Source organism: Leucopleurus acutus (assembly GCF_964270905.1).
Source record: "Leucopleurus acutus genome assembly, chromosome: 13".
Lineage (NCBI taxonomy): Eukaryota > Metazoa > Chordata > Mammalia > Artiodactyla > Delphinidae > Leucopleurus > Leucopleurus acutus.
In genome coordinates, this window is record NC_139155.1 from 88,831,521 (window position 1) to 88,858,525 (window position 27,005).

General features: G+C 59.1%; 1 protein-coding gene across 1 annotated transcript in view; it reads left to right on the forward strand.

Moving 5' to 3' along the window:
• The window catches only part of ADGRD1 (adhesion G protein-coupled receptor D1), a gene marked incomplete at both ends in the record, with an annotated part of 142,108 nt that extends 115,933 nt beyond the window's left edge, over positions 1–26,175 (forward strand). The window contains 8 exons of the mRNA XM_082853303.1: positions 975–1,128; positions 6,321–6,387; positions 8,792–8,858; positions 18,377–18,468; positions 21,945–22,071; positions 23,319–23,360; positions 24,638–24,730; positions 26,080–26,175. Of these exons, the coding sequence (XP_082709429.1) occupies positions 975–1,128; positions 6,321–6,387; positions 8,792–8,858; positions 18,377–18,468; positions 21,945–22,071; positions 23,319–23,360; positions 24,638–24,730; positions 26,080–26,175 (738 nt within the window). The remainder of the gene's footprint in view (positions 1–974; positions 1,129–6,320; positions 6,388–8,791; positions 8,859–18,376; positions 18,469–21,944; positions 22,072–23,318; positions 23,361–24,637; positions 24,731–26,079) is intronic.
• Positions 26,176–27,005: the final 830 nt, after the last annotated feature.

Sequence of the window (27,005 nt, forward strand, 5' to 3'; positions counted from 1 at the left end):
CCCAGGCTCCTGGTTCCCTGGCCCTTGTATCCGAGCTTAGGGATGGGTGGCCGGGGACTCACAGAGAGCACGGGTGGGGGGATCTCTGATTGAGGCTCCGGGGGAATCTTAGCCCACATGGCTGAGCTTGGAGTTGTGGCCAAGACACTAGGAGCAAAAAGGGGGACCAGCAGACAGCTGCCGCCCTGGATAGGGGAGGAGGAGCGCGCAGTGCTGAGCAGGCCCTGCCCCTGCCTGCTTGTCACACACAAGGCAGGGGGGCCTTCTGGGTGTCAGTGCCCCGAGCAGCCAGAGGGAACAGACATTACAGGTAGTTTGTGCACCCCCGTTCATTACACCTGCTGAGAGTAAAGCCCAGTGAAGCGGCCGTGTCGCCCAGGCCTTTCGGCTCCAGGTAGGTAACCAACACCTTGAAACGGAGAACTGAAAATTCCTGAGTCTAGAGGTTGCAGCCACGTCACAGGCTGCTCTCTCTCTGCCCCTCAACTCCCTTCCCCTCACGCGCTCCACTCTGCACGCCTCGCCTCCGGGCCGGGGTGGCTTCCACAGCTCCGGGCTCCCGTCCTTGGGTCCTTGCGTCCAAAGGAAGGAGGGAAACCTGCTCACCGGCGCCTCCGCCCACCCCAGGACCCACGCGCGGCAACCCGGCCGGTCACGTGCCCACCCCTGAGCCAATCCTGCTGCAGGGATGGGGATGTTTACGCTGATTGGCCGGGCCGAGTCCCTGCCCTCTCATGAACCAACACTGTACCTGGGAGGGGGTGTGGTGCAGTGATTGGCTACTGCCCGAGTCACGTGCCCCACTCGTATCACTCAGCTGGGAAAGGCAAGACGCGACTCCCCAGGAAGGAAGTGAGGCCACGTGTTTAGAAGGCGGCCCCCAGAAAATGGGTGCAGGGACGTTGGGACAACAGCACCCACCCACTGCTCACACCCGAGAGAGCTTACCCTCCCTGCCGTTGCTTTGGTCCTAGGCCCCGTGCCAGGTGCTGGCCGTGCTCCTGCACTACCTCTTCCTGAGCGTCTTTGCGTGGATGCTGGTGGAAGGGCTGCATCTCTACAGCATGGTGATCAAGGTCTTTGGATCAGAGGACAGCAAACACCGCTACTACTATGGGATAGGATGGGGTAGGTGGGGACGGGATGGGGCAGCTGGGGCAGAGGTGGGTTGTGATTTCGTCTTCATGTGAAACGCCTCTAGGAGGCCAGGTGCTCTTCGGGTTGAACTTCCCCTCACTCTTTTTCAGAAAAGTCAGTTTCCGTGGGGAGTGCTTTGGATTTCTCTGTTCTAATGGTCGGCTTCCCTCCTCCCTGGGAAGAATCCCAGAGGCACTGCTCTGGAGCCGGTGCGGGGACAGTGGCCTGCTTCTCTCGGATTGACACCCCGGCTTTAATGCAGGGCATCAGGCACGGAGGTGGCCTCTAGTCTCACAGTGTATGGGTGCCCTGGAGCGAGGGCAGCAGGGCCCTGTATTCTCAGCCAGCCACGCCTGGGAGGGACCCTGTACACTAGGGCTTGTGGTTGGAGGGAGGAAAGGAATTCTGATCTCTGGTCGCTCTTGCCTGGAATAGAGTTCCTGCCCCGTGGTGCTGGGGAGAATGAGAAGTGCAGGCAGCCTGCCCCCGGGAGATATTGTGGCGCTCGGCGGGGTCCCGGGGGAGGGAGCCTGTCTTGTTGGCCACAGCTGCCTGGAGCGGAGCAGGTTGTAGCCCAGGTGTCCCAGCGTGTCAGGTTTACCCAGACTTAGTAGGTCTTCTGAATAAATTTTTCTTAATTTGCCGCATGCCCTTAAGAAGATGTATAGAGACCCTAAGTGGTTGTGTTGTTTTAAAGCTAACTTGCACGAGTTACGGTGGTCTTTCAATCTGGGAGTCACCTCCCCAGTGGCTTGACTTTGTTTAACTTCCTTCTTGCCCATCGTGAGGAGCCCCAGGGCACAGGAGACCCTGCTTCCCGCCAGAGTAATTGACGCCTGGCATTCTTGCATCTGCCGTAAAGCATTAATGCAGCATAAGGGACCTGCCACTCCTTTCTAGTTTTCTTGCGATAGATTTAATTTTCACGGTCCTCATGGCGCAGGGAACAGACAAACATTTTACCTTGTGCTTTGAGCTTCTAGCGTGGTTCATTTGGGGGGTCGTAGTGGAGGTAAGTTATGTGCCCCTCCTGGCGTTCCCGGGGGCCTGGAGAGGCTCACTGGGGCCCACGTGGAGAGAGGAGACACAGCAGCCGCCTCCCAACTGGTGTGGCCTCGCAGGGAACTCCCGGTGCTTGCCGGTGACGCCCTGCGGGACCAGTGACGCCCTGCGTCCTGCCTGTGGGCAGACTGGCCGTCCCTGCCGCGCGTCTCCGCACCTGGACGCCTGCGCTCTGGCTGGGCTCCTCGCAGCAGCAGGAATGTCCTCTCCTCTCCGGTTCCTTCCTGGTGAGCCCAACTCAGGCATGACCTTCTCCTTCCGTCCTGCCACGACTGCTTGACAGAGGAGGGTCGCTCCTGCCTCCGGCTTCTGACTTCATTGAGTGAAAGGTTTACAGGACAAGTGACCAACCACCTGTTACGGCTGGTTTCTTTACGGGAACGGTCAAATAGCTTAGAGATATGTGCGCGCGCACACACGCACACACCCCGTAGCCACAGCAGGGACAGTTGAAATGAATGAAAAGTGTGGAGTTGGTCTCTGCTGTGACAGGAGTCGGGTATGTTGGTTCAAGATGGAGGTGTGGGTCATAATCCAATCCAGCCCTGAAGGATCGCTTCTTTGGTCTGCACAGCATTGGAGGAAAAAAATGAATGATTTGCCAACACTTAAAAATGGAGAGATTTTGCATAAAATTATAGAGTTCTTTTAAAAGGTGAGGTGATCTGGGAACCCTGAGCTTCCGTTCCTACTTGACAGCATTGGCTGCGACTGTATGGTTTCTGATACCAGCGCCTCCCCTGTGGGTGTCTGAGTGTGCAGCCTCTGTCAGACGCTCCCTGCACATGGAGCGCCGGGCTGGGTTCCAGCAGGGCTCTGTCTCCACGTGAGCGTCCCCTTAACTGATTTCCTCACGGCTCTGAACTGCGTCCTTCCTTCTCATTGGGTTCGACTTGGCTGTGGGCCTAAGTACAGACAGTCTGCAGGGGGCTGGCCTCTCTCTACCTGCAGTTATGAATTAAGAGGGAGCTGGAGGCTGACCCAGGGCCCGGTGGGGGGGGTGGTCACCCTGCAGGGAGGGTCTCCCAGAGAGAGGCCACTTCCCTGGAGATTTTCACCGTGCTCTTACCCTGACCTTCAAACGGTATCATGTTTTGAAACTCAAGGACTGTGTTTTTGGCTGAGTTGGGATTGGAGGTGTCAGATTTAACAACATGCCTGCAGTTTAGCTGTACGTCAGGTCCTATGCTTGAACTTGAAAGGTGAGTGTAACGTAATCTCTGTCCTCAAGGGGTCCATGTGGGAACGGCGAGAGCAGGTGAGTGAGAAAACAGTTGAGCCTTTACACGTCGGTGCAGTAGACTGGAATCTCTGACCACAAACAGCAGACGCGACTCTCTGACCACAAACTCAGAAGCGAAGGAAATACAGCTTGCTTTATCTTTCTCTGTTACGACTTCATTTCTTTTGTGAGCGCCCACTCATCTGAGGGTGAAAACGTCATCAGAGCTCATTCTGGACTCCGCCTTTCTCTGAAGTTGCGCTGGTGTCCCAGGGAGGTGACAGAGTGCCGAGACCCTGGGACGTGCGTCAGTCAGGGCAGGCTAGGTTATGCTGCTATGACAAGCAGCCGCCAGCTCACGTGGGGTGGAAACAGTAGCATTTATCTCCTGATCACACTGTGTGTCCTCAGCGGGCCGGTGGCAGTGGGAGGGGCTGTGCTCGGGACAGTCCCTCAGGAGCCCGGGGTGATGGAGAAGTTGCTGCCTGGAGCCACTGCTGGATGCTGTGAGAGAGAAGACGACCTGGGTAGATGTCACCCGGGAAATCAGTACTTAGCCGAGAGAGGCATGGGTCAATTCTGTTCACAGCTCACTGCCCAGAAGGAGCCGACAGCTCAACAGCCCCAGGGTGCAGACATACCAGCCGCCGCGTGCCCAGAACGAGGCATCCGGATGTGGCACGGTGACTCCTACCGGAGGCCGGGCCACTTGTCTCCCAGCGTTGTCATCTCTCCACCCCTTCTCTGTCGAGGCATCCGTGCCCCTGGGTTAATATTTCACAGCAATGCTCCTTATGGCTGCCCCTCACATCGCGCCTCCCTCCTTCCCTGGATCTTAGGGGCGGCAGCCAGGGAGGCGCCAGTGTGGTCCCTCTGCAAGGTCACCACGTTCCAAAGAGAGCACTTCTTGAGCGCCACAGAGTCACCGTCCGTAGGACAGGACCAGAGGACCCCAGACTGCGGAAGCACGTCAAGCGTCTGCATGGGTTATGGGGTGTGAATTTCAGATGATAGCAACAGTGGAAGAGGCATCAGAGCTAGTTAATAAGAGTGGAGATCATTATACAGAGACAGGCTTCATACATCAGCGCATCCTTCATCACATCCGTGGCTGCAGCGCGTGTGATCCTCACCACAGCCTGATGGGACGTGCTGTCATCTCCGTTTCCAGAGTGAGAATGTGGCGGCCCAGAGAGGCTCAGCTGTTTCCCTGAGGCTGCACAGCTCTTCTGGGGGATCCTGGGAATAGAACGCGGTGCTGTGGCTCCTGCAGCGCGTTTCAGAGAAAGCAGAGGGTAGGGCCCACCTTCTTCTCAGAGCCTTCCAGTCACTGCTCTGTGGCCTGTCCTCTGAGTGTCAGTGTTGCTTTGGGGATCGTAGGAGAAATGTGTCAGTTGTGCAGGCAGAAAAAGAATCTTCACCTCCTCCGTTTAACTTTGGGCAGCAAAGGGATGCTAGCCCCTGACTTGGGCCCCTGCCGTGGCCACGATCCGGGGAGGGAGATGTGGTGTTGACTCAAAGTGAAGCCTCAACCACTGAGTTTGAAAATCCGTCCTTCCAGGCACCTCGGGTTCTTACTGCACCTTCCACGACACCCCCGGACGGGGCCCTGGGGACTCTGCAGGGTCCCGTGTGCACCTGCTGGGCTGTCCTGTGGACCCAGAGCTCACACAGTGCCCACTCCTCCCACACCCCAAGGCTTGAGCTTCCTTGGGAAGATGGGGCGGGGGGGAGTCTTGGTGCGCAATGTCCCCAGGGCCCCTCGCCATCTCAGGGCCCACGTGATCCTCCCAAGAGAGCCAGGCAGCGGGGTTCCCTGCAACGTCTGAGGAAACCGAGGCCCCAAGCGAGTGGGCGGCAGGTGCGGGCCGGATCCTCGGCGTCCCCCTTGTCTCCTGTGACTCTGAGTCCATCAGGGCAGGAGGCCGCAGCCAGAGGCTCCGACATCGAGAAACGCTCTGGCTTCCATGAGGTCGTGCACGTGGGTAGAAAACCCGAGTGTGACGACGGGTCAGCAGCGAGAGGTGCGTCCCCTCCTGGCCCCTGGCCTGTCCACCTCTCCCCAGAGGCGGCTCGCTGGTCTCCTTTGAGGGCCCGGCGACTGTCTTGTCCAGATGTCCTGTGATGTGGTCAGACTATTTTACATCAAGACAAAGTGTTTCAGAGACAGGACCGCTCTCCAGAGACTCCTTTTCAAGGAGATCATTTAACGCTGATCCTCAGAGGGCCGGCGTGGGAGCTGACCCAGCCACCAGAGGTCGCAGGAGGGCTGAGGCCTTGAGGCGCCCAGGCCTGGAGCCGGGAGCAGGCTTCCCTCTGGGTCCTGGAGCGGATCTCCCACGGGCTGGGCAGGCTCGGCCAGAGGGGCACAGGAGCCGCCTGTTCTAATGTATCTTCCCCTGCCCCCTTTTATCCTAGCAATCTGCAAAATGCAGGGTCCTGGTCAGGAGCCCTTTCTCCTGACCACCCTCTGGAGGGGAGGGTCAGTGGGTGGAAGGGACCCTTTGCTGTCTCTTCTCCCCCCTTCCTTCCTTGCAGGGGAGCAGAGGCAGGTGCTGTGCTCAGGGCGCTGATCGGACAGAGGCCTGGGCATGCCGCTTCCCCAGCAGCTGGGAGGGCGTTGTTTTCAGATACAGAATCAGATTCATAACAGATCTGCCCTAAAATGCGTGTGTGTGTGTGTGTGTGTGTGTGTGTGTGTGTGTGTGTGCGCGCGCGCGTGCGTGTTACTTATCTCTTTGTTTAGACTCTAAATTCCTGGAGCCTAGGGGCTGTTCTGTGTCCTCAACACTTAGCGCACGTTTCTTTGTACGCGTCAGGTATAAATGAATAAGTGAATGAACGTGTCAGAGGAGACTGGAGCAAAGCTAATAAAACTTCCTGCTCTCACTTTCTGCAGGTTTTCCTCTTCTGATCTGTATCATTTCAATAGTCTTTGCCATGGACAGTTACGGAACAAGTAAGAAGTAAGTGAAGGGGTGATCCCTGTGTGGGCAGGATTCCCGTGGGGAGGGGCACGGTGCGGGTCCCCATGGCTCCTTGTCTTGCTGTGTTCTTCTCGGGAGGGGTCTGTCCAAGGCTGGTATCCTCCAGCCCTGGCAGTAAAAAAGGCCTGATAGAGTGAGAAACACCCCCGGCGGTGCTCTGGGCTTCGTCCCACCTTGGAACTAGCATCGAGGGGGTCAGAGTGCCTCCTGCACTGGGTGGTCCCGATAAGTCTCTGATGGGAGCTTTTCATCCACGTGGCTGTCCTGGACGCACAGCCTGGTCGCCTGTGGAGCCCTGTTTTGTGCTGACCCTTTCTTGGGGTGGTCAGCAAGTACCTCGTACATAAGAAGTCCCATTAAATTACAGCCGAGTGAATACGGGACTGTGTGAATAAGTGTAGTCTGATGTGCACCCGCAAGGGGGCGCTCTCATCGCTGGGGCAGCAGCAGACGGGACTGTGTACGTGCCAGACCTCGTGCCGCTATTTTGAAACTGCAGCTGGTGGGTCCCTAGTTGAATCAGGAAGAGGCTGGGTTGGGACTGTGCAACCAGGTCAGGTGTTCACCTTCCAGAAATTTGAATTCCTTTCCTCCCAAAGAGAAAAAGGCTTTAGCTCACCTGTCTTCAGGGAGCTGCCCCTCTCGTCAGCCAAGCTGAAGACCACTGAGTGGCGAGGCCACGGAGAGCTTCTAAGAGGAGAGAGAGGGAGCTCAGCACTGTCCCGGCTTCAGCTGAGATAGATAGTTTCTCAGCGGAGCTGCTAAACTGGGAGGAATCTGGCTTTTTCTGCTTCAGGGCAACAATTTCCTGAAGATGAAGCACTTAAGGAAAGCGCTCTCTGAGTCCATACTGAAGTAAGAACGATTAAACATCCATTGTTCTGGCCCGTTCCTTGCAAGCCTGCGTGTATCCGAAGCCAAGGCACTAATTAAAAGAAGAAACATCTCCTCAGACACATCTCAGTGGCACTTGTTCCGTGTCTTTCCATCTGGGAGCGCAGATGCTGGGCCGCCCACCGTGCGTCTCAGCTCCGCGGCCTGTTTGTGATGTCAGCCTCTCACCCGCTCATGTGCCCGAGAGCGAGGCAGCCCCAGCAAAGGTCCCGAGGCTCACTGAGTGTCTGGGGAGGGCCGGGCATCTGAAGGTCCTCACCCACTTAACCTTCTGCACGAAAATGGTGGAAAGCACAGGCTTCCTCTTGCAGAATCCCCACCCTCCCAGGGAGCCTGGGTTGGAGCTGCCCCTTTGCAGAGGGACCACCAGACTCGACATGTGCTTCCATGTTAAGTGCCGCGTCCTCAGGTGGGAGGCTCTTTTCTCCAGGCTCTGGGTTCCAGACGGGAACGGGCCTCTTACAGGCGCTGTCACCTGTCTGGGGCATTTCGTGTCTCCTGGTCCAGGAGGTCTCGGGGGAGGACGCGGGCAGCAAGGCAGGGTGCAGGCGTGGACTGGGGTCCCCGAACGTCCCTGGGCCTCAGCTTCCTCCTCTGCAGGGTGGGGTCATCACAGCGCCTGCCTCGGGGGCGCCGTGGGGTCACAGGGGGCGGTGCTGTGCTGTCAGGGGGCTGCGCTGGGTGAGCAGGTGTGAGTGAGTGACCAGGCGGCCCTGCAGGGACGTCCACGTCCTGCGTCCGTGAGGATGCGCCGTGCGCCTCACCGGATCCTGGCGGGTGTGCCAGGCCCCCGGGGCTGCCCCCAGATCCAGGGAGGTGACGTGTCTCAGGGACCCCGGGCTCTTGGCGGTTCTGATGCTCTGGAGAGGAAGATGGTAGTCCCGCCTGAGTCCTGGAATCCTGTCTCGTAAGCCAGGAGAAATTTCATATCCTCATACTGGACCCTACTTCTCTGGAAATCAGAGCCGTGGCTGGGATCCACGGGGACCTTTCGTCTCGGTTGTGGAGCGAGGTCGGGGGATGGCACTGCCGGGCGATGGAACTGACCGACAGCTGATGAGAAGATGAAGATGGTCCACGCTGCGTCACGTGATGCCTCCTCACTCCTTGAATCCCTGCAGAAGACACTAGTGAAGGCAGTGTTTGAAATGCTCTGGAAGGAAGCCGGCCCCTGGCAAGAGCCCATTTATTTATTTCTCGTAATAAAATTCAAACCTCCTTTGGATTTTGGCTAGACTCTTCAGAGATTGCGAATTCTTCCACTAACGAGGTGACCTGGAAAAGCCTTCTTTTCCCCGAGCCAGTCCACAGACCTGGAACATTCTTCCCAAGAGCGGGGGGCGTGAGGTCATAGACAGGATACAGACACGTTTGTGGGGATTAACAGTGTCATTGTGACTGCGCCCCACGGTGTCCCTGTACTGTCCTGGATGCAGGGCCCCTGGGACGTGGGATGATGCCCTGGAGTAACCCTCTGCCCCTTCCACAGCTGCTGGCTGTCGCTCGGGAATGGTGCCGTCTGGGCCTTCGTAGCTCCTGCGCTGTTCATCATCGTGGTATGTCCTCTGCCGTGCGGGCGCGGAGCTGGGCTGGGGAGGGGCCGGAGTGGAGGAAGCCCTGGGCTTTGTGGAGGTGCAGCTGGGCCCCCTGAGAGCACGTCCTAAGCTGGGGCAGCATGGGTCCTGTTACAGCCCCTCATGGGGGTGTGACCCAGAGCCTCCTTTCCCCGAATGATACTCAGGAAGGTTGGGCAGGTTTTCAGGTTTAATGCAGATCTGTTTAAGGCCCTCGGTGCTTTTCATGCTGAAGCAGCAGGTGTGGGTGTGTGTCCAGGAGGGGCAGTGCAGACCCAACTGGTTCTTTTCTTTCCCGATGCTCTTCCATGATTTCCTCACGTGCACATCTCCGTGGTCAAGGAGATGCAGGATCCAGGGCTCTGTTAGGGAGTTTTCAGTCAGAGCCTCCCAAGAACCACACAAAACAGAATTCCTGTGATAATGAGGGACCTACTCAGAGAGGGTGACAGAAATGGGGATCTCTAAGCTCACAGTCAGGAACGTTTGCCGTGGCTGTGCGTCTGGGGTTCAGACGAGGCCGTCTCCACGTGGTTCTGGCGCCCCACCTCTCAGCTCTGTTTTCCTGTCAGTTGGCTCCATTCTTAGGTAGGTTGCCCCAGATGCTGCTAAGAAACTCTAGGACCACACAGAATTACAATAACTGCCATGGGAAAAAACCCTCCTTTGTTGTTCTCGTTATGGTTCTACCGACGCGTCCCACCAAATCCTGGGATCGGTTTTCATCATTTCTGATGGACCTGCCTTGGAACTCTGCCCACCATGGGCCCCTCGCTGAGGCCAGAGGAGCAGAATGCTCTGATTGGCCAGAGGAACGGAATGTTCTGATTGGCCAGCCTTCACTGAAGCCAGTGGAAGCAGAATGTTCTGATTGGCCAGCCCTCACTGTGGCCAGAAGAATGAAATGCTCTGATTGGCCAAAGGACTGGACCACAGCTGTAACCCTGGGTCCTTATACTTGGTTTCCCATGAAGTTATTTAACGTTAATAATAAAGCTCAGGGCTTCCCTGGTGGCACAGTGGTTGAGAGTCCACCTGCCGATGCAGGGGACACAGGTTCGTGCCCCGGTCCGGGAAGATCCCACATGCCGCAGAGCGGCTGGGTCCGTGAGCCATGGCCGCTGAGCCTTCGCGTCCAGAGCCTGTGCTCCGCAACGGGAGAGGCCACAACAGTGAGAGGCCCGCGTACCGCAAAAAAACAAAAACAAAAACAAAAATAAAGCTCAAATTTATAGAGCATTTTTTTTTTTTTTTTTAAGATCTGAATGTGTTTTTACATTAAATTTCTCTCTTACTTGCCCCTAAATTAGCTGCTTGGAGAGATGGTAATTTCTGTTATTACAGAGGGGCAAATTAAGGTGCAGGGAATAAGTAGAATGATAAAATTCTGGCCCGTGATGGTAGCTGTACTAGTTTAGGTGTCCCCTTCCTCTCCTCCCCCACATCCTTCCACTGGCCCTCTTCCTTTTGTTCTCTCTCCTCCCCCTTCTCCCCAGGTGCTAGTAAACCAGCTTGAGTGCCCTTGAGTAGAAAAGGCTCAGTCCTGGGAAACAGGGGAATCAGGCATGGCTGGCTCCAGGCACTCAGTGATGTCCACAGGTATCTCCTGCTCACCCCGTGGTCCCATTGCCTCCTTGCTGGCTCCATCTCAGGCAGGCTTTCCTGGGGGGGACATGATGGAGCTGGTACCCTGACACATCCTCCAGCTCTGCAGTTCAGGGTAAGGAGGGAGGCACTGTTCCCAGCAGTCCCAGCAGAAGTCCCAGGGCAGATTCTGATTGGCTCCCATGGGTCAGGTGTCTGTTCCAGAGCCAATCACTGAGGCTTGGGGGGAGGCAGATGATTGGCCAGGCCCAAGGGGCAGGGTTTATTATTTTATCCCCCTGAACTCTTGGGGCTAGAGGTGGGGATCCCCAAGAAGCCCTAGGAAAAGGGCCTGGGAGAGGGGGCTGCCGGTACCTGGGTGCTGAGCCTGGCTGGGGTCTGGTCAGAGGTGAGGCATCGCCATGCTGTCCCAGTCTGGGCATCTCTCCCCACAGGTGTTGGGGGCTGACATCAGGGCACCCCCCATCCCTCCTGCCCACCTTGTGCAAATCCGCAAAACACACTCGCCACACCCTTGGCTGGGACCCCAGAACATGCTCTCCACGCACCCCCAGGGTGGGAGCCAGGCCATGCTCACTGCCTCTGAGGGTGCTGCCTTTGAAGGGTGTTGAGCCCCCAGGTGAGCCCGGTACAGAAGGTGAGGGAAGGGACTCCAGCCAGAGACATGTGAGCCTTTGGTGTCCTCATCCGTCGCCTCCCCCGTCGGGTGTCCCTGCTGTGGTGGCCCATGGACTGTCCTGATCCTAAGGACAGACCCGATGTTCTGTGTCACCAGGGAGGGCTGCCGGAGGATGGGCTCATTGGAGAGGGCCTGTGGGTGGCACTGAAGCCTGCCACTCGCATCCCCTCCTAAACACTGTGCAGCCAGCCCTCCTTTCGCGCCCCCCGCTCCCTTCCGCAGCGGCTGATTTGGAAGCTGCTTTTGACTTTGTTCCAAATGCGGTGGCACTGACTGAGGCCGTGGGCCCTGGTGGTTAATTAAAAACGTATCCAAGGGAAGACGCCTAAAGATGTGGCTTCTTCCTCCTTAATTAAAATTCCACTCAGACATCCTCGGGCCACACAGAGGGGCAGCAGCATCTTCTTAGTAGAGGGTTTCCAGAAGGGCAGAGTGGGGGGCGTCACCGTGGTGTCGTCGTCTGTTCGGGACATGAGGGGGGGCGGGGGCGCCAGCCCCACACACGCCCCCCCGTTCAGGCTGCATTGACTCCACTCCCCTCCACGCTGGTCCCCTGCCAGGTGACGTGTGCTCAGGGGCGTCCACGGCCACGGGGACAAGCGGGAGACGGGGGCGTTCCCTCCCTGACGTGCTGGCTCTGCGAGCCTCCTGGGTCCCCGTGGCCCCAGCCCCCGGGCCTCTGTGCCAGAGGAGAGGCGGGGCTGTGCTCCCAGCTCTGCAGGGCTCGTGGGCCCCCGGGCTCTCTGTAGGGTCCGCGCAGGGCCCTGGTGGGAGGGGTGGGCGACAGGGAGACGGGGGTCTTACGTGCGTCAGCTGGGTGCCCCTCCCATGCCACTCCCCTCCTGTTCTCAGTGTCCCCGGGGGGCCGGTCCGGATGGACACGGACCAGGCTCAGAGGGAGGGAGGAGACGGGGGCCAGGAGTGCACCCCCCGATCCCTCGCGCAGGGCAGTGGGTGCACGGTGCTCCGTCCCCCACAGGCCACACTCCTGTCGGCAGCGCTGGCCGCAGGGTCTCTGAGGCTGTCCCTCCGCCCTCAGCCCTTCCGTGTCACAGGAGCTGGTGTCCCCAGCACCCCGTGAGCCCTGGCCGTCTCCCCGGCGGCTGGCTCCCTTGTGGTGCTTGGGACGTTTCCTTCTCTGTCCGTCACAGGCAGTTAGAATCACACTGCTGTGTCACCTCTGCGCGGGAAGGGGGACTGCAGTCCGTGCCAGCCCAGGGCGATGGCACAGCGGCTCTGTAAAGGAGGCCTCCTCCAGGAAGGGCTGCCGGGTCGGGAAAGGGACGGGACTGTGGTCTCAGGGCGTCCGTCCTTGGCGTTAACCCCGAGCTCTGAGTACAGGCCTGGGTCCTTCCATCAGTTGCTTTCAGCTGCGGGAGGTGGTGCGTTGTCGCGGTGACACGTCCCTGAGCTCTCCCTCCAGGCTGTGCCCTGTCCCAGGGCTGCGTGAGGGCCACTGCAGTCACTTTCCCACCCGGCCTTTCACAGGGTGACAGAGGCTCCCGTGGGCGACCCCGGGGCGCCCTCCCTTCCTGCCCCTGGGGTCCGGGAGGACCACTCGCCTCGTCACCCAGAGGCTCGGGCTCAGACCCGACTCCAGTCCCCCCGCCAGTTCAACCCTCCTGGTCAGAGCGCGGCCAGTGGCAGGGGTGGAAGGGGAGTGAGTGAGTGTGGAAGGCCTCGCCCTGCTCTCTCTCTGGCTGACTTAACCCCCCAGGTCTGCAGGGCCCGGCAGCATCGCCCGCTCCCAGACTCCCCGGCTGAGCTGCTTCCTCTGACTTTGGTCAGTGACGGCGGGGGAGGGATCCGAGGCGGCCCTGCCTGGATCCTTCCCTGCCACCCACCACAGCGAGGGGTCCAGCAGCAGGGTCCCCGCATCCCATGTCCTCCAGGCTCGCTGGAGCCCTGCTGTCCTTCCAGAGGGGGCGTCACCTCCGCCCCGCCCCAGCCCCTCTCCTTGACATCAGCCGTGCGCCTACGAGGACTGTGGTTCTCACTCTTGTTAGTAATGGAATCCCTGGGGAGCTTGGGAACGGTTCCTGCCTGAGCCCCACCCAGGAGGTTCTGGGTTTCCTGGACCTTTCAGAGCTCCCGGTGTGGAGCTGGCTTGCAGTCCGAGGTGGGCTGTGGGAAGTTGGAGAGCCCTGGGCTGGGGGGAGGGGATGTCCGCTGAAAACGGTCAAGTGCAGGGTCCGCTGGCTGCGGCTCATGTGGTAAATCCCGCGCAGGTGCCGGGCACTTACTTACAAACTGCGGCGGCTGTCACGCTGCAGCCGTTGAGCTTAGCTGTTACAGTAGAGACTGGGAGGCCTGAAAAGCCAAAGATGTTTGCTCCCTGGACCTTGAGAGAAAAAGCATGCAGACCCCAGGCCAGGGGATGCAGCAGAGGGGTCCTGGGACCCAGCCTCTCCGACTGTCAGGGCTCAGGCTGGCCAGGGGTGGAAGTGTCCCGTGTTTCTCATTTCCTCTGAGGACCCTGGGTTGTGCCACGTTGAGTCGTGCCCCGTTGTTCCCAGAGGTGCTCCGCAGACAGCAGGTTTCAGCGTCACATGTAGGGCCTGGCCCCATTGTGTAGCTTGTGCAAAGCTCTGTTCGGGTGCGTGTTCACGTGAGCACGTCCGTGGGAAAGAAATGTCTGGGTGGATGCACAGGGGATGGCGTTCCTCAGAGAGGGGTCTGCGTCCGGGGGGTACTTGCTTGCACATCCCATCCATTTAAAAACACCCACACGGCACGAGCATCACTTTAAACTAAAACACTTTGGGAAGGTGCGTGTTCGTGTTGGGGTGTGCGGTTTCGCTGTGTCCCGGTGAGGTTGGTCCTGGAGGGACAGGAACCTGTGGGACGGGATTGTCACCGTGGCGCCTGGTGGGCCCAGTGCTGGGAGGGAAAGGGCAGAACCGAGCCCCTTCCGGTTCACAGCTTACCTGTCACCCCACTGCCAAATGTGCACCCCCCACCTGTCCCTTCACAGACTGTTCTCCCCGATTATGAAGGGACATGGGTGCCATTTCCTGGGCGACTCCAGTGAGGCTGAGTGCAAAAGTGCCCCCGGGGCAGGCAGGTCTTACAGAAGCAGGGACGCCATGGGCCACAGGGGCCACCTTAGCCTGAGCCCCCCCAGGGGGCTTGTTCCGTGCTGGCAACACCCGGGAAAAAGACCTCCAAGTCTGGGAAGAGAAAATCTAGAGTTTTAAAATCCTCCTCTCACCTGGGGAGAAGCCAAGCTAGTTGTGTGACTACAAATACAGGTACATAAATAAAGACACATAGATACAGATCCAGTTACCAGTTCCTGAGAACAGATATGGACGTGGGAACAATTACAGCGATAGTTACAGACATAAAGATACAGCACCATAAACACCTGTATGGACATAGAAACAGGTATAGATACACATGACGCGTTTACTCTGTCTTTGTGTGTGTCTGCATGTATAACCTTTCACTGTGAGATCGTGGTGCACATCCCAATGATTTTTCACAAATACCTAAGTGGCCCTGAGTCTGGTCAAGAAACAGAGCGTGGTCCCAACCCCAGAGCCCTGCCCAGCTGTTCCCTCCCCCCAGCAAAAATCCCCGTGGTCCTGAGTGTGTCCTCCCTCCACCCCCCGCTCCATTTTTTTTTTTTTTTTTGCTGAAATGCGGCCTGTGAATTACTGGTTTGACATCTGTCATAAGTAGCTTGTTGGCTGTTCTAACGCGGAGATACTTAGTTGATGAAATACCCCACGTTCACGTTATAAACGCCTCACCCCAGGGCCTTTCCCAGTTTGCACCAGGCGCAAGCCAGGGCGAGTGAAATGGAGTGAGGGGGCCAGGCCCGCTTCTGGTTTGTATTTTCATGAAACGCCAGATTTGTTTCACCCTCAGCTGCTGTCTCCCACTTAATTGCACATTAATGTAGGCTCGGAGGTTAGCCTGCACCTTCTCTCATGCTGCCGTGGCCAACGTGATTGTCTTACCAACGCGGGGGGAAGCGTGCACGCCAAATGAAATCAGACAGGCCCCCGGCTGAAAGAGGGAGAGGGGAAATAAATAAATCCCAGCAAAAGCTTCGGAGACTTGGGCGTGATGATGAATTGTAACAGCCAATCACGTGGGCAGCTTAAACATTATTGAAACGCTTCCTTCCGGGTCTTAAATACAGAGGCCAAGAAATAACAGAAGACCTGAAATCGAGTTAATCACTTGTAGCATTTCTGTGTCTGTGAACAGTTTGCCGTAATCTGATCATCCATTCAGCGGCCACGGCACAGCGTCTGGGAACAGCAGTGTGAACCGCCTGGCGTCACACCTGAGAGGTCTAGGGCGGGATCCCGGGTCAGCCCCCGGCCAGCAAAGGCAGAGGTGGCTGTGGTGACACCTCTGGGGTCACGCGGGGTGTTCAGGCTCCTCCCCAGAGGCTGCCTGGCATCCGTCTCCCGGGTCCCAGGCTCTGTGGCTTCTCCATCCCCTTCCCTGAATCATTGGGACACTTCACAGTTAAGCCTGTTTTCCTCCTGAGCCCAAGGTCATAACTGGGACGTGCACAGGAAAAAGGATTGATGTTATTTCCCTTTATAGTGTAATTAAGCAATTTGATGTTTGAACATTAACACACATGGCTAAAAATTTGAAAGCAAAGCTTAGTAATGTATATATTTGAGCAGTCTCTGCCCACGTCTCTCTCTTAAGTCCCTGGTTTCCACCCGCCCCCCAAACAGACAACCCCTGATGCTAACTTCTTGTGTATCCTAGGGGTGCTCTGAAGATGTAGGCAGATATAAATATATATTCACCTCATTCTGTGCCTTTTCCGCACACACAGTGTGTGCTGGACCTCTGGCTTTATCCGCACAGGAGGAGCCGCCTTGGTCCGTGATGCACCCACAGAGTAGGCTGCCCACAGTAGCCCCCAAACCTGGTCCCTGTCGGGAACAATTCAAGTGCTTCCAGTCTTTTCTGGTTACAAACAAGGCTTCCGCTTTGGCCAGCGGGTGAGGAACCCAGGATATAAATTCCCAAAGCGAAAGAGGCAGGACTTACAGGATGGTACACGGAGGACCTCAGTAAATGTTCTCCCCCTAGAATACAAAGAAGCTACTGGAAGAATTACACGTGGAAAAAACCCAGACATTTCAGAACTCTAGAAATCAACCACAGGCTGAAAAGCCTTTAATCACGAAAAATCGCTGAATCTTGGTGAGAGCAGCAGGGACTGTGGCTTCTGATTGGCCACTCGGGCCCCGCGTCCCAGCTCCGTGACGCAGCTATTGTCACTGGAGGTGAGGACGGGCTTACGGGCGCGTGGGTGCAGCACCTGTGTGACCTCAGAGCAAGCTATTCGCAGACTTCACTGGGCCTCGGCGTCTGGAATAGACATCCCCATGCTTAAAGCGCCAACCAGTTAGTCCCCTGGCTTCGGTCACCGAGCCGCTTGAGTGGCAAAGTCCCTGCGTGGTCACACCAATAGCCTGGCGTCCGTGCTGGCCCGCCCCTTTCTTGTCTGCGGAGTGAGGCCTTCCTGTGGCGCTAACCCGGTCAGCCAGTGCGGGCCGGGGAGGCCTGGAGGGCACTGGTGTTCCCATCTGCTGGCTTCTCCTGTGTGCCCTGACCTCGGAAGACCTCCAGCGTCATCCTCACTTTACAGGCGAGAAAACGGGGGCGAGTGAGGCAGCCTGTCAGAAGCCAAGCTGCCGGGTGCGGAGACGGTCAGCGAAGACAGGGGCCCCACTGACAGCATCTGTTCTGTGTTTGCTCTAAAGACTAATGATGAAAGCTTTACTCACTTATAGTGATGGTATAAGCAAGGGGCTAAACGGGCAGGGGTGCCAGCTTCCCAGTACCCCCTCCCGCAGAGCCGCGCGGGCAGGGATGCCTCGCTGCTGAGCGCGTTCTGAGGGAGAGGCTGCTGCTGAGCCTTGGACCTGGGAGGTGGACACTGAGGCAGCTCGCGGAGAAGTGTCTGCAAGGCCCCTGAGATAAGGGGTATCAGCAGAGACGCTTTGGAAAGGCCTCAGGCTGGGCCCCCAGGAGGAGGCCTCTAACGGGGGCGTTCAGGCCAGGAACGCAGATATGTGTGCGGCGTGGCCGGCCGGGGCAGGAGGGGCCTGAGTCCCCTTCAGAGCGGGGGATGCTCTGCTGTGGCCCAGGTGTTGTGTGGGGAGGGCCACTTTCCCTGTGTGGCCTGCCAGGAACGCCTTTGTCCTTGCCTGTGCTCAGGCCTGAAGGTTCACACGTGGCCGGGAGCGGGACTCCTCACCGACTCTGTAAATGACCTCAGAAGTTTTCAGATACAAGGGAGAGGTCCCGTCGCAGCACAGCCCCGAATCCAGCTGTGGACCCTGTAGCGGAAGGGCGTGGCGGGGCCTCGCTTCCCCTGCTGTCACCTGCCTGGTCAGGCTCCTGTTCAGGACCCTGGAGAGCTGCCCACGGGAGGGGACACTCTGTGCCAGAGCCTCTGCCAGAGACCCTCACAGCCCGGGCCTGGCCCCCAGCCCCCAAGGGGAGCCTTCCAGCCCCCAGCCCCCAAGGGGAGCCTCCCAGCCCCCAGACCCCCAAGGGGAGCCTTCCAGCCCCCAGACCCCCAAGGGGAGTCTCCCAGCCCCCAGACCCCCAAGGGGAGTCTCCCAGCCCCCAGACCCCCAAGGGGAGCTTTCCTAGCAAGGAGGAAGCATTGGGCAGAAGATGAAGAATCCTCTGCTGTGGTTTCCGGGGATCCCATGCTGTGGGCTCTGTGGACGCACAGCCGTGGGCCTGGGGTGTGGGCAGGAGGTGAGAGCCAGGCTGTGCTCCGGCGCTCAGGTTGCACCGTGGGCGGTCCTACTCTGTCTCATTAAGTGGAAAAACTGAGGTTCGGAGGACTTCAGTACGTTACCCAGGGCCACACCCAGGGAGCACATGGTGAAAGGAGGCTGGAAGCAGCTCTGTCTGGTTCTGAGGTTCACAGCCTCCTTGCCCTGGTGGCGAGCAGAGGAATGCTTTCTTCGGTGTGCTCCTGGGGACTCGGCCTGGGGTGTTTGGCTGTCTTTTCTCGGGAGCACAGGTGTGGGCTCCCAGAAGGCGGTCTCGCAGGTGACCTGTGCAGGTAAAAGTTCAGGGACGCGGCTTCGATTTCTCCCAGAGACGCCGCCTGTTTGCCTGGGAAGCCTGGCTGGGGAGTGGGCCCGGTGGACTCGGATGCCCTGCAGGTGTGGCTCCGGCCCTCACCTTGCCTCCCGTCCTCCTCACGCAGGTCAACATGGGCATCCTCATCGCGGTGACCAGGGTCATTTCACAGATCAGCGCCGACAACTACAAGATACACGGAGATCCCAGCGCCTTCAAGTAAGCGGCACCCTGGGCTGTCAGCCATGCCCCCTGCCCGCAGAGGCTGCTCGCGGGTGGCAGGAGGGCGGGTCACACCCTTGGGCTTGCCCGGTGTCCTCATGACGGGCGTCCTCATGGGTCTCTGTGACCAGCATCAGCTCGCTGCCCCCATTTATGAAAGAAGGGGGTCCGTTAGATGTTCTCCCAGAGACTGCTTCACCCCTGGGGTGAGAGGAGCTGGCGGTGGGATCCAGAGGAGGGTTCTGGAGCCCGACCGCCCTGCCTGGGTCAGTCCTGCCTCAGCCCTACCATCTGCTGGGACCTTGTGAGCTATTCAACCCCTCAACGCCCTGATTTCCCCGTCTGCGCGGCGAGGGTGATGGCGGCCGTCTTACAGGTTGTCCTGAGGAGGGTTGGGGCTTCCTGGCCTGCTCTGGGGCTGGTCCATCCTCCGAAGGAGCAGGTGTCTCTGAATGGGGGCCGTTCCGCCCTCACACTCACTGCCTTCTGGGGTTTCTCCACCGCATTGTCGGGGCTCTGCCAATTGCAAGTGACAGAAAACCCAGCACAAGCTGGCTAAAGCACAAGACGCACCCGCCGACACAGGCAACCATAAGCCCAGGAATGAGTCTGGAACGGCTTGGCCCAGCGCATCAAATAATACCACCAGGGCCCAGCTCCTGCCGCACTTCTCAGCTCCACGCCGTCTGTCGGCTTCACTCTGAGACGGACTCTGCCTCCTGGTGACCAGATGGCTGCAACAGGAGGTTCAAGTCCATGGGAAAGTGTGTCCCTTTCTCCAGTAATCAGAGGTCCTGAGCCTGGAGACCGAGACTCAGACCAGACCGCATGCCCATCCACAAATCAATCCCAGTGGATGGAAATCACCAGTTAACCCTGGCCTGAGTCACACGGTCCATCCTGGCTCTGGGGTGCAGTGAGCACCCCCGAACCACCCGGCCAGGAAGTGGGGGCAGGGAATTTAGGGACTGCTGTAGAGACAGGGTGCAGTTCCTAGGCAGCTGGCACTCTGTAAGTTACTTTATCTACTTGATCTACACTATATCTCTTCCGATCTGAACGGGAAAACAGTAAACATGTCAGCAGCAAATCGATAAGACAATCATTCTGTAACGAATTCCAGACACCGTAAATTAACCTGACAAGTGGCTCCGGCCCCCTCAGGCTTTTTCAGCCCCTGGAAACCTTCGAGATGCTCCTAGGTCAGGGTCAGTTCCCTTCCTCGTCCATCAGCGAGAACAGGCAGTGCTGCCCTGTGAGGCCACCAGTCCCCCGGCCCCGGGGGCCTGGCTGGGGAGGAACCTGACCCTCCCTCACCCCAACTTCAGCCCCCAGGCCCTCCCCTCGGTGCGCAGGGCCCCGTCTGACCCGGCACCCGCAGGACCGCTGGCCTCGCGGCACCCAGAGCAGCCCGGATCTCACTCCACACCCGCGCCCCCGTCTCTGCCCCCGGCCCCTCTTCACGCACCACAGCCCTGAAAGGCAGCTGAGCCCACGACCCATCTGCCCTCCGTGGGGACCTGGTCCCCAAGTGGAGGCTGACACGGGGGAGGTAGGGGCCGTGCATCGCGAGGGCGTTTCCGCGTCTCTGCAGAAGCAGGGCCGGGGCGCTGCCGCTGTGCCCTCCTGTGTCCTGCACGTGACCCGGCGCCCAGGACCGACCTCCTGGAGAGTCCGGCCCGTGCCTCTGGACAGACCCCCGACTCTCCCCGCCCAGCACGCCCCCTGCCCCGCCTCTTCCTCACGTGGCCGAGCGGGACCCTGGGTCACTGCCTCACTCCCTTCCTAGCGTCCCCTCCCTGGGCTGGTGAAGCAGGAGCCCCGGGAGCCGGGCAGGAAGACGCAGCACAGCCTCCTCGGAACACTTGTGGCTCCCCCTCTCCTGGTTTCAATCTAGTCCTTTCCTTCCTGCCCAGCAGCTCAGCGCTCAGTGACTTAACGCGATGAGATGCTTCCTCAGGAGGCTTAACAGGGCTGCCTTCCACCTGCTTTCTCACCTCTGTTTATTGGTCATGATTCCAGACTCCCCAGAAAGCAGAGAACATTCAGTTTTCCCAAGTGAGATCCCGGTCCTGGGGGCGGGAGGGAGGTGGATGCCGGCCCCCGGGGAGCAGGGGGACGGGCATCGGGGAGTCTTATGCGTCCGGACTGCGTCCCCCACCTGCCCAGGCCTCCTCTCCTGCAGGGACCCCGCTCCTTCTGCCTTTGACAAGGGGACCTGGCTGCTCTGGCTGTGTTAACAAGTCCTCAGAGAGCCTCAACTAGAGGAGTTTCCTCCCAGATTTTATCATTTATTGCTTCATTTTTGAAGTAAAAATGAACCATCCCTTTAAAAGTAACACATTGATATCGACTTCTCAGCAGCTGCTCCTTTCAATGATGGATTTTCCAGGATCTGAAGATGGAATCTAAATCATTCATGATATTTTGTTCCCCAGATTCAGGTGTCTGATTTTAACTGTACTGACTTTATGAAAACACGCAGCTGCAGCTTCCCTGACAGATGCCGTGTGGGAGCACATCTTTGGTTTTCTAGGGCTTTGCTGCTAGGAGCTGTCCATGCCGGGCCCTTGGGCTTCTGACCAGGGAGCTCCTTAGGGCCATTACGCCTCCTCCTGGGGGGCTGGATCCCTGAGCGGCACCGTTGGCTCGCCCTTCATCCATTCCGTGGCCTCTTCCTCATCTTGCCCGCTGGTCCTGGTGCTGTGCTGGCTTTAGGGCTGCAGAGATGCAGAGCCCAGCCTTCAGAGGACTCACCTTCTAGTGAGGGAGACCGTGCGGGTTGCAGCGCCAAGGGACGAGGGCCTTGGAGGTTGCTTAGCTGGGCAGCGTGGCACCCATCCGTCTCTGGACTTCCCTCTCATGCTTACGTGCAGAAGCCGCCCTGTGGAGAGCTGAGCTGGCTGAGTCAGGGTAGGCCGGGCCCCAGTTAGCGTACGATGATTTGCAGCATGTATCAGAGGCGGCCAGGACTCAGACAGCCCCTGGGGCATTGCCTCCACACCAGCTCTGTTCTGGGCTCTGCGGACACTGGGGGACCCAGATCCTTCTTCTCTCGGAACCCACATTCCACGGGAGAGCCTCAAGGCTGACGCTGCAGGTGCCCCGGCGCTGGGTGTCTCCCCTACCCCTGGACTCCTCGGCTGTGCTCTGCTCCATGGGCACCTGGCATCAGCAGTTCCCTCAGCATCACCACCAGTTGGATGGGGGTGGTCAGCCTGAGTTTGCCCAGAGGATGCGCGGGCTCCCGGAAGCCCAGTGCCAGCTGCAGTCCAGCGGAAGCAGAGCTGTCTGCTTGGCCCAGAGCTGGCCTTGCAGGGACCCTGTCTTGTGCGTCCGGGTAGGCAGCTCCTGACCCCAGGCCTCCTGCAGGAGGAACCAGGTCTCAATCGCAGCAGGGCCTTTTCTGCTCCCGCTGGAAGCATCGCGTCTGGACCCGCCCTGCCTGCCCACCCTCCCTGTTCCTCTTGCAGGTTGACAGCGAAAGCTGTGGCCGTGCTGCTGCCCATCCTAGGCACCTCGTGGGTCTTTGGCGTGCTCGCCGTCAACAACCAGGCTGTGGTCTTTCAGTACATGTTTGCTGTACTCAACTCCTTACAGGTGAGGGCCCGATGGGACTAGCGGCTTTGTGATTGGACGTGCGGAGCAGGGTGCCTCTGAGGCAGGAGAGAGACCCTGTGCTCCGTCCCCTCCACACGCACGCACCTCGTGGCCCCTAGCGCAGAGGGTCCCCAAGGCCTGAGGACACAGGCATGGATGGGGCGTGCACCAGGGTCTCTGAGCAAATGGGCTATGCAGGACCCCATTCACAGCAGGGCTGCCTCGTCCTCCTGGACAGTGTCTGTGGAGGGGCACCCAGGCCTGAAAGGAATACGGTCAGCACGTGGGCAGCTCCTGCAAGGGAGCCAGGCGTGGAGAGGTGGTGATGGGGATACCTTGGGTTCTGAGTTCTCATCTGCTCTCTGCATGGAAGGACAGCAAGGGTAACAGCCTGGAAACCCGAGACTTGGGAGCCCAGAGTCTGAGTCCCCAGAGCCACAAGCCCCCAGAGGAAGGGTGGAGGCGGGCGCCCGTGGCCACACACGGCCTACGCCACCGAGCCGAAGGCTCAGTCCACCCCGGCCCTCACCGTGGTGTCCTTGCTGCTTCTGGGGCTTCACAGCCGGTGACGGTGTCAGGCTTCTAATCTGTAAGAAGCCCCCGTGCATAGCTTCCTTCTGGCTGTTGATAACGAGAGGGGGTCGGCTGTCCTGGCCGCAGCCCCACACACCCCAGGTCCTGGGATCCTCACTTATCCTCTGTGTCCCATAAAGCTTCCCCTTCCGGAACGTGGGAACAAGGACAGGACCACTTTGCGGGGGCTGCTTGTGAGCACTGAGTGAGATGACTCACGTGAAGTGTTCGTCTAGTGCGGACACAGGGGCAGAGTCTCTAGACGTCTGCGGATATCCTCAGCTTGTGTCTGTTCTCACTGTGACCGTCATCCTCAGTTTGCAGGTGAGGACACCAGGGCTCGCGCTAGGTGACGCGCTCGTGCCCTCCCATTTGTCCGCCCCAGCGTGTTTGCTCCTCTCTGAGGTTAAGCCTGTCTGGGCGTCCACCTGTCTTTGTATCTTGGCCATGGCGGCTGCCTGCGTTTAGGTTAGATCACAGGATGCCCTTCCACGCTTACGGACTGCAGACCGTAGGGTCCAGCATCACAGTGCACTCCCACATGCTCCCCAACACCAAGCCGTGCCAATGCCACTCTCAGAGCCCATAGGTGGCATTGGAAAGAACCCCCAGAAAGTGTTTGTGACAAAATGCAAGTGGCTCTAATTCTGTGTTTTCCTCCCCTTCCTCCCCAGGGATTTTTCATCTTCCTTTTTCATTGTCTCCTGAATTCAGAGGTATGTCTGCTCCACTTCGTGACAGTATGAAGCTGGTTTTTCATTTCTGAAAGGGCACAGAGAGCAGGAACAGTGTTGCCGCATCAGGCTGGCATCCGGGAATGGAACCCTGAATAAGCCTTGGTGTTGGTGACAGGTTGTGTGCAGGGAGGCTGCTTTCCGTCCCTCATCCCGGTTGCTAAGCAACATACGCACATCCTCCTTCACTGATGTCACACGGGCCCTGCTGGCTGTGTGGAGGACCAGGGGAGGTGGTGACAGGGTGGAATAGCCGAGCTGCAGGTTCAGGACCGTGCTTGGCATCTGGCGTATTAGGGAGAGTGAGATGCAGATGTGCTCCCAGCAGATCCCCCCAGAGGCATTCAGGAAGCTGGCCTGGGGTGTAAGGAGGACTCCTGACTGCAGGGCTTAGAGAGGGGGCTTTCATGATGTGGCCTCCAAGGGCACTGGGGTACCTGGCGTGGGCCCGTTCCTCTTGGTGCACTTGGCCGTGGGGATGGTGGAAGGTGCCCTAGATCCTGTCGCTCGGGACCCATAGTCCGTGGGAGAAGCTTTACCTGTAGATTGTGGGGGTGGCATCGTGTTCCTTGGCATTTGAGTCCCTTCCAGGCTGTGGTCCTGGGGAAATGCCTCTGGAATGGTGACTGAGAACAGGGCAGAAGCACCACCCGCCTCTGTGCTTTGCCAGGAGAGTCCATCCATTTGCACGAGGATAGGTCAGGCGGGGAGGGAGGAGATGGGGGAGGGGCAGGCAGGGTCAGTCGCCCAGGACGATGGCGGCCAGCGGAGGAGAGGTCACGTGTTTGCAAAGACCAGGTAGCAGCCCAAGCAGGGCCTGAGACTGATCCACGTGGCAGAGGGGGCAGGAGGGGGCGGCAGCCTCAGCACCACACGCGGCCCCGCCCCACGCGTGCGCTTCGTCATTTGCTGCCTTGTGTGGTTTCTGTGCCGGTCACACGCTCGGCCCCCAGGCTGTTCACCGTCGAGTGTGTCCCGTCTCCTCACCCAGCACTGTGAGGTCGGCAAAGGGCAGGCCAGGTCCAGCTTTCTCCCCGTGCAGGGCTGGGAACGGCGCGGGGACACAGCCTGTATCTGTCACACGAACCAGTGACACGTCCGTAGCGCAGCTCCGGAACCACTGACTGTTCGGATCTGATGCCTCCCAGTCCTGTCCTCACCCTGCAGCACAAGTTCCTCGGGACCTTTTAGAATGACCTCTTGTTGCTTTTGCAACTTCTGAAATTGCTTCTAACGAGCCTTCCATTCTGCCTTTGAAGGTGAGAGCTGCTTTCAAGCATAAAACCAAGGTCTGGTCCCTCACGAGCAGCTCCACCCGCCAGGCCAACGTGAAGCCCTTCAACTCGGACATCGTGAGTGCGTGTGGTGTCTCGTGTACGCCCCTGCTGCGCTGGCCGACCCTGCTCTGGGTGCCTTCCGTCCTCAGCCCACACTGACCCAGGCCTCTTGTTCTCGGTCCTCGTCAGCCGGGGCTTGCCTTCCAGCTTCGCTGAGCTGCGCGCAGCCTCTGCCTTACAGAGGACCACGTGGTCCTGAGGCTGCGTCTCTGGCAGCCCGAGCCCCAGGCCCTCCGCTCACTCCTTCCCCGAGCTCCGTCGTCTGCACCATCAGTGTCGGCGGACGGCTGCCCAGGTCGTGACGGAGGCTCGGCTCGGGGGCTGGGCTCTTCACACCTGACATAGGCCTGCAGGCGGCGCGAGCTGATGTCACACCCACAACAGGGTCCCCCTCCTCACGAAATCACCTGGCCCTCTCTCCTGCCCCGTTTCCCAGGGCCAGTACTTCTGATGTTGACTTAGTGGGATGGAAGGATCAGTTGACCAGGGGGCAGACACTGGACATGCTGAGGGTGTCCTATAAGAGGCACAAAAGTCACTGGACACAGCCCGGCCTCTGCATCAGGTCTCCTCCCCCTACAGGTGCCTGAGAAACTGGGTCTGGATGGTCAGGGGTCTGAACAAGCCGCTCACCTCCCAGCGCTGGGCTTGGTTCACCTTCCTCCTGTGGGAAGTGGTCCCTCATCCCCCCGCCACGCAGACCCCCAGGAGGGCCCCCGGGCAGCCTGGAGCAGGCGATATCCTGGGTTCTCAGTGCACTGCAGCCTCCCACCTGTCAGCTAGGCCCTCGCTCAGGGGTCCCATCCTCAGGAAGTCCCTCCTGGACGGCACTGAACAAAGGGGCTCCCACCGCACCCCAGCGTCCTGTGCCTGCGACCCCTGGCGGTTGTTTGGTTTATTCATTTGCTTCATGGCCGTTGTCTGCCTCCCCCATTGGACCGCGAGCTCCCCGGGGGCAAGGGTCTGGTCGCCTTTGTTCACTGGTGTGACCCCATAGCCTAGAACAGGCCCCGGCGCCCAGCCTGCTCGATAAGTCAGTGTCGAAGGAATAAGTGAATAAACGGATGAATAGAGGCGTGGATGAGTGAATGAATGAATGAGTGAACGACAGATTGATGAATGAGGGACTGCCTGGGTGAGTGCACCCCAGAACCTGGGAGCCATGAGGCCGGGGAACCTGTGCAGAGAAGGTGGAGAGAACTGCGCCCTCTGGGTCCTCATTTTTCTGGGGAGCGGTGGGGCCGCCCCCAGGAGGATCCCCAGGCAACTTTCTGGCACAAGGCTTTGCTCTCAGCACTCCTGTGGGGCTTGGGTTTCTCGTCTCAGAGCAATCTCCATTTCTCCATCCTCTGTGTGGTCTGCAGATGAACGGGACTCGGCCTGGTACAGGCTCCACCAAGCTCACCCCTTGGGACAAGAGCAGCCACTCCGGGCACCGCGTGGACCTGTCCGCCGTGTGAGCAGAGAGGCCGTGGACCCGGCAGCCTGCCTCTCAGAACCCCCGGACCCGCTGCAGACAACACGCAAGCATCGCTCTGCCTTTGCAACTGGGACCCTTTCCTCGTCGCTCTCTGGACCTGGGGCTCACGGCCCTCCCCCCCCGCCCCCCGTGACAGCATCCTCTCCTGCGACCCGCACCTGTGACAGAGCCCACCGCTGAGCCCGCAGCCTGATACACGGCGACGGACGGGCCCCCCGGAGCACACAGCGGTCCCTCCCCTTTGTCACTGCAAGTGCGCAGAGCCCCAGACCCTCCACACTGTGCGCTCAGGAGGCCCATGGCGCCAGGAGGGAAGTTTAGCCTCGGTGGGCGCCACGATGGGGACTTGGGACCAGAGAGGTGGGGTCCCGCAGGGGAGGTTGGGCGGAGGCCCCTGGGGGCACGTGGGGAAGTGCCCGAGGATGTTTTCCACCTGCTGACTCCACCCAAAGCAGGGCCCCGATGCCAGGCACCTGCTGACGCCCAGGTGCCCCGCCCCTGTCTGTGCGCCGGAGCCGCGCGTAGGCGGAGAGCCTGGGTGGGAGGGGTTCTGCTCCGACAGCTTCTCCCCTCTCCCTCGTGAGTGCTGGCTCTTCCGACTCCAAGTCAACCTTCAGATCGCCCCCTTTCCTGGCACCTGAGCCTCTTGTGTGTTCACCACGGTGGCCCATCAGAGCCACCGTCTCCCAAGGCATAACGTCCCGCAGAGAGTTTCTTACTCATCACTTATAAATGCTTTTCCGTGTTTCTAGCGAGCGGATCACAGCGGAGGGGAGCGCAGTACGTGATTTCATGTCGCCACAGGGGCAG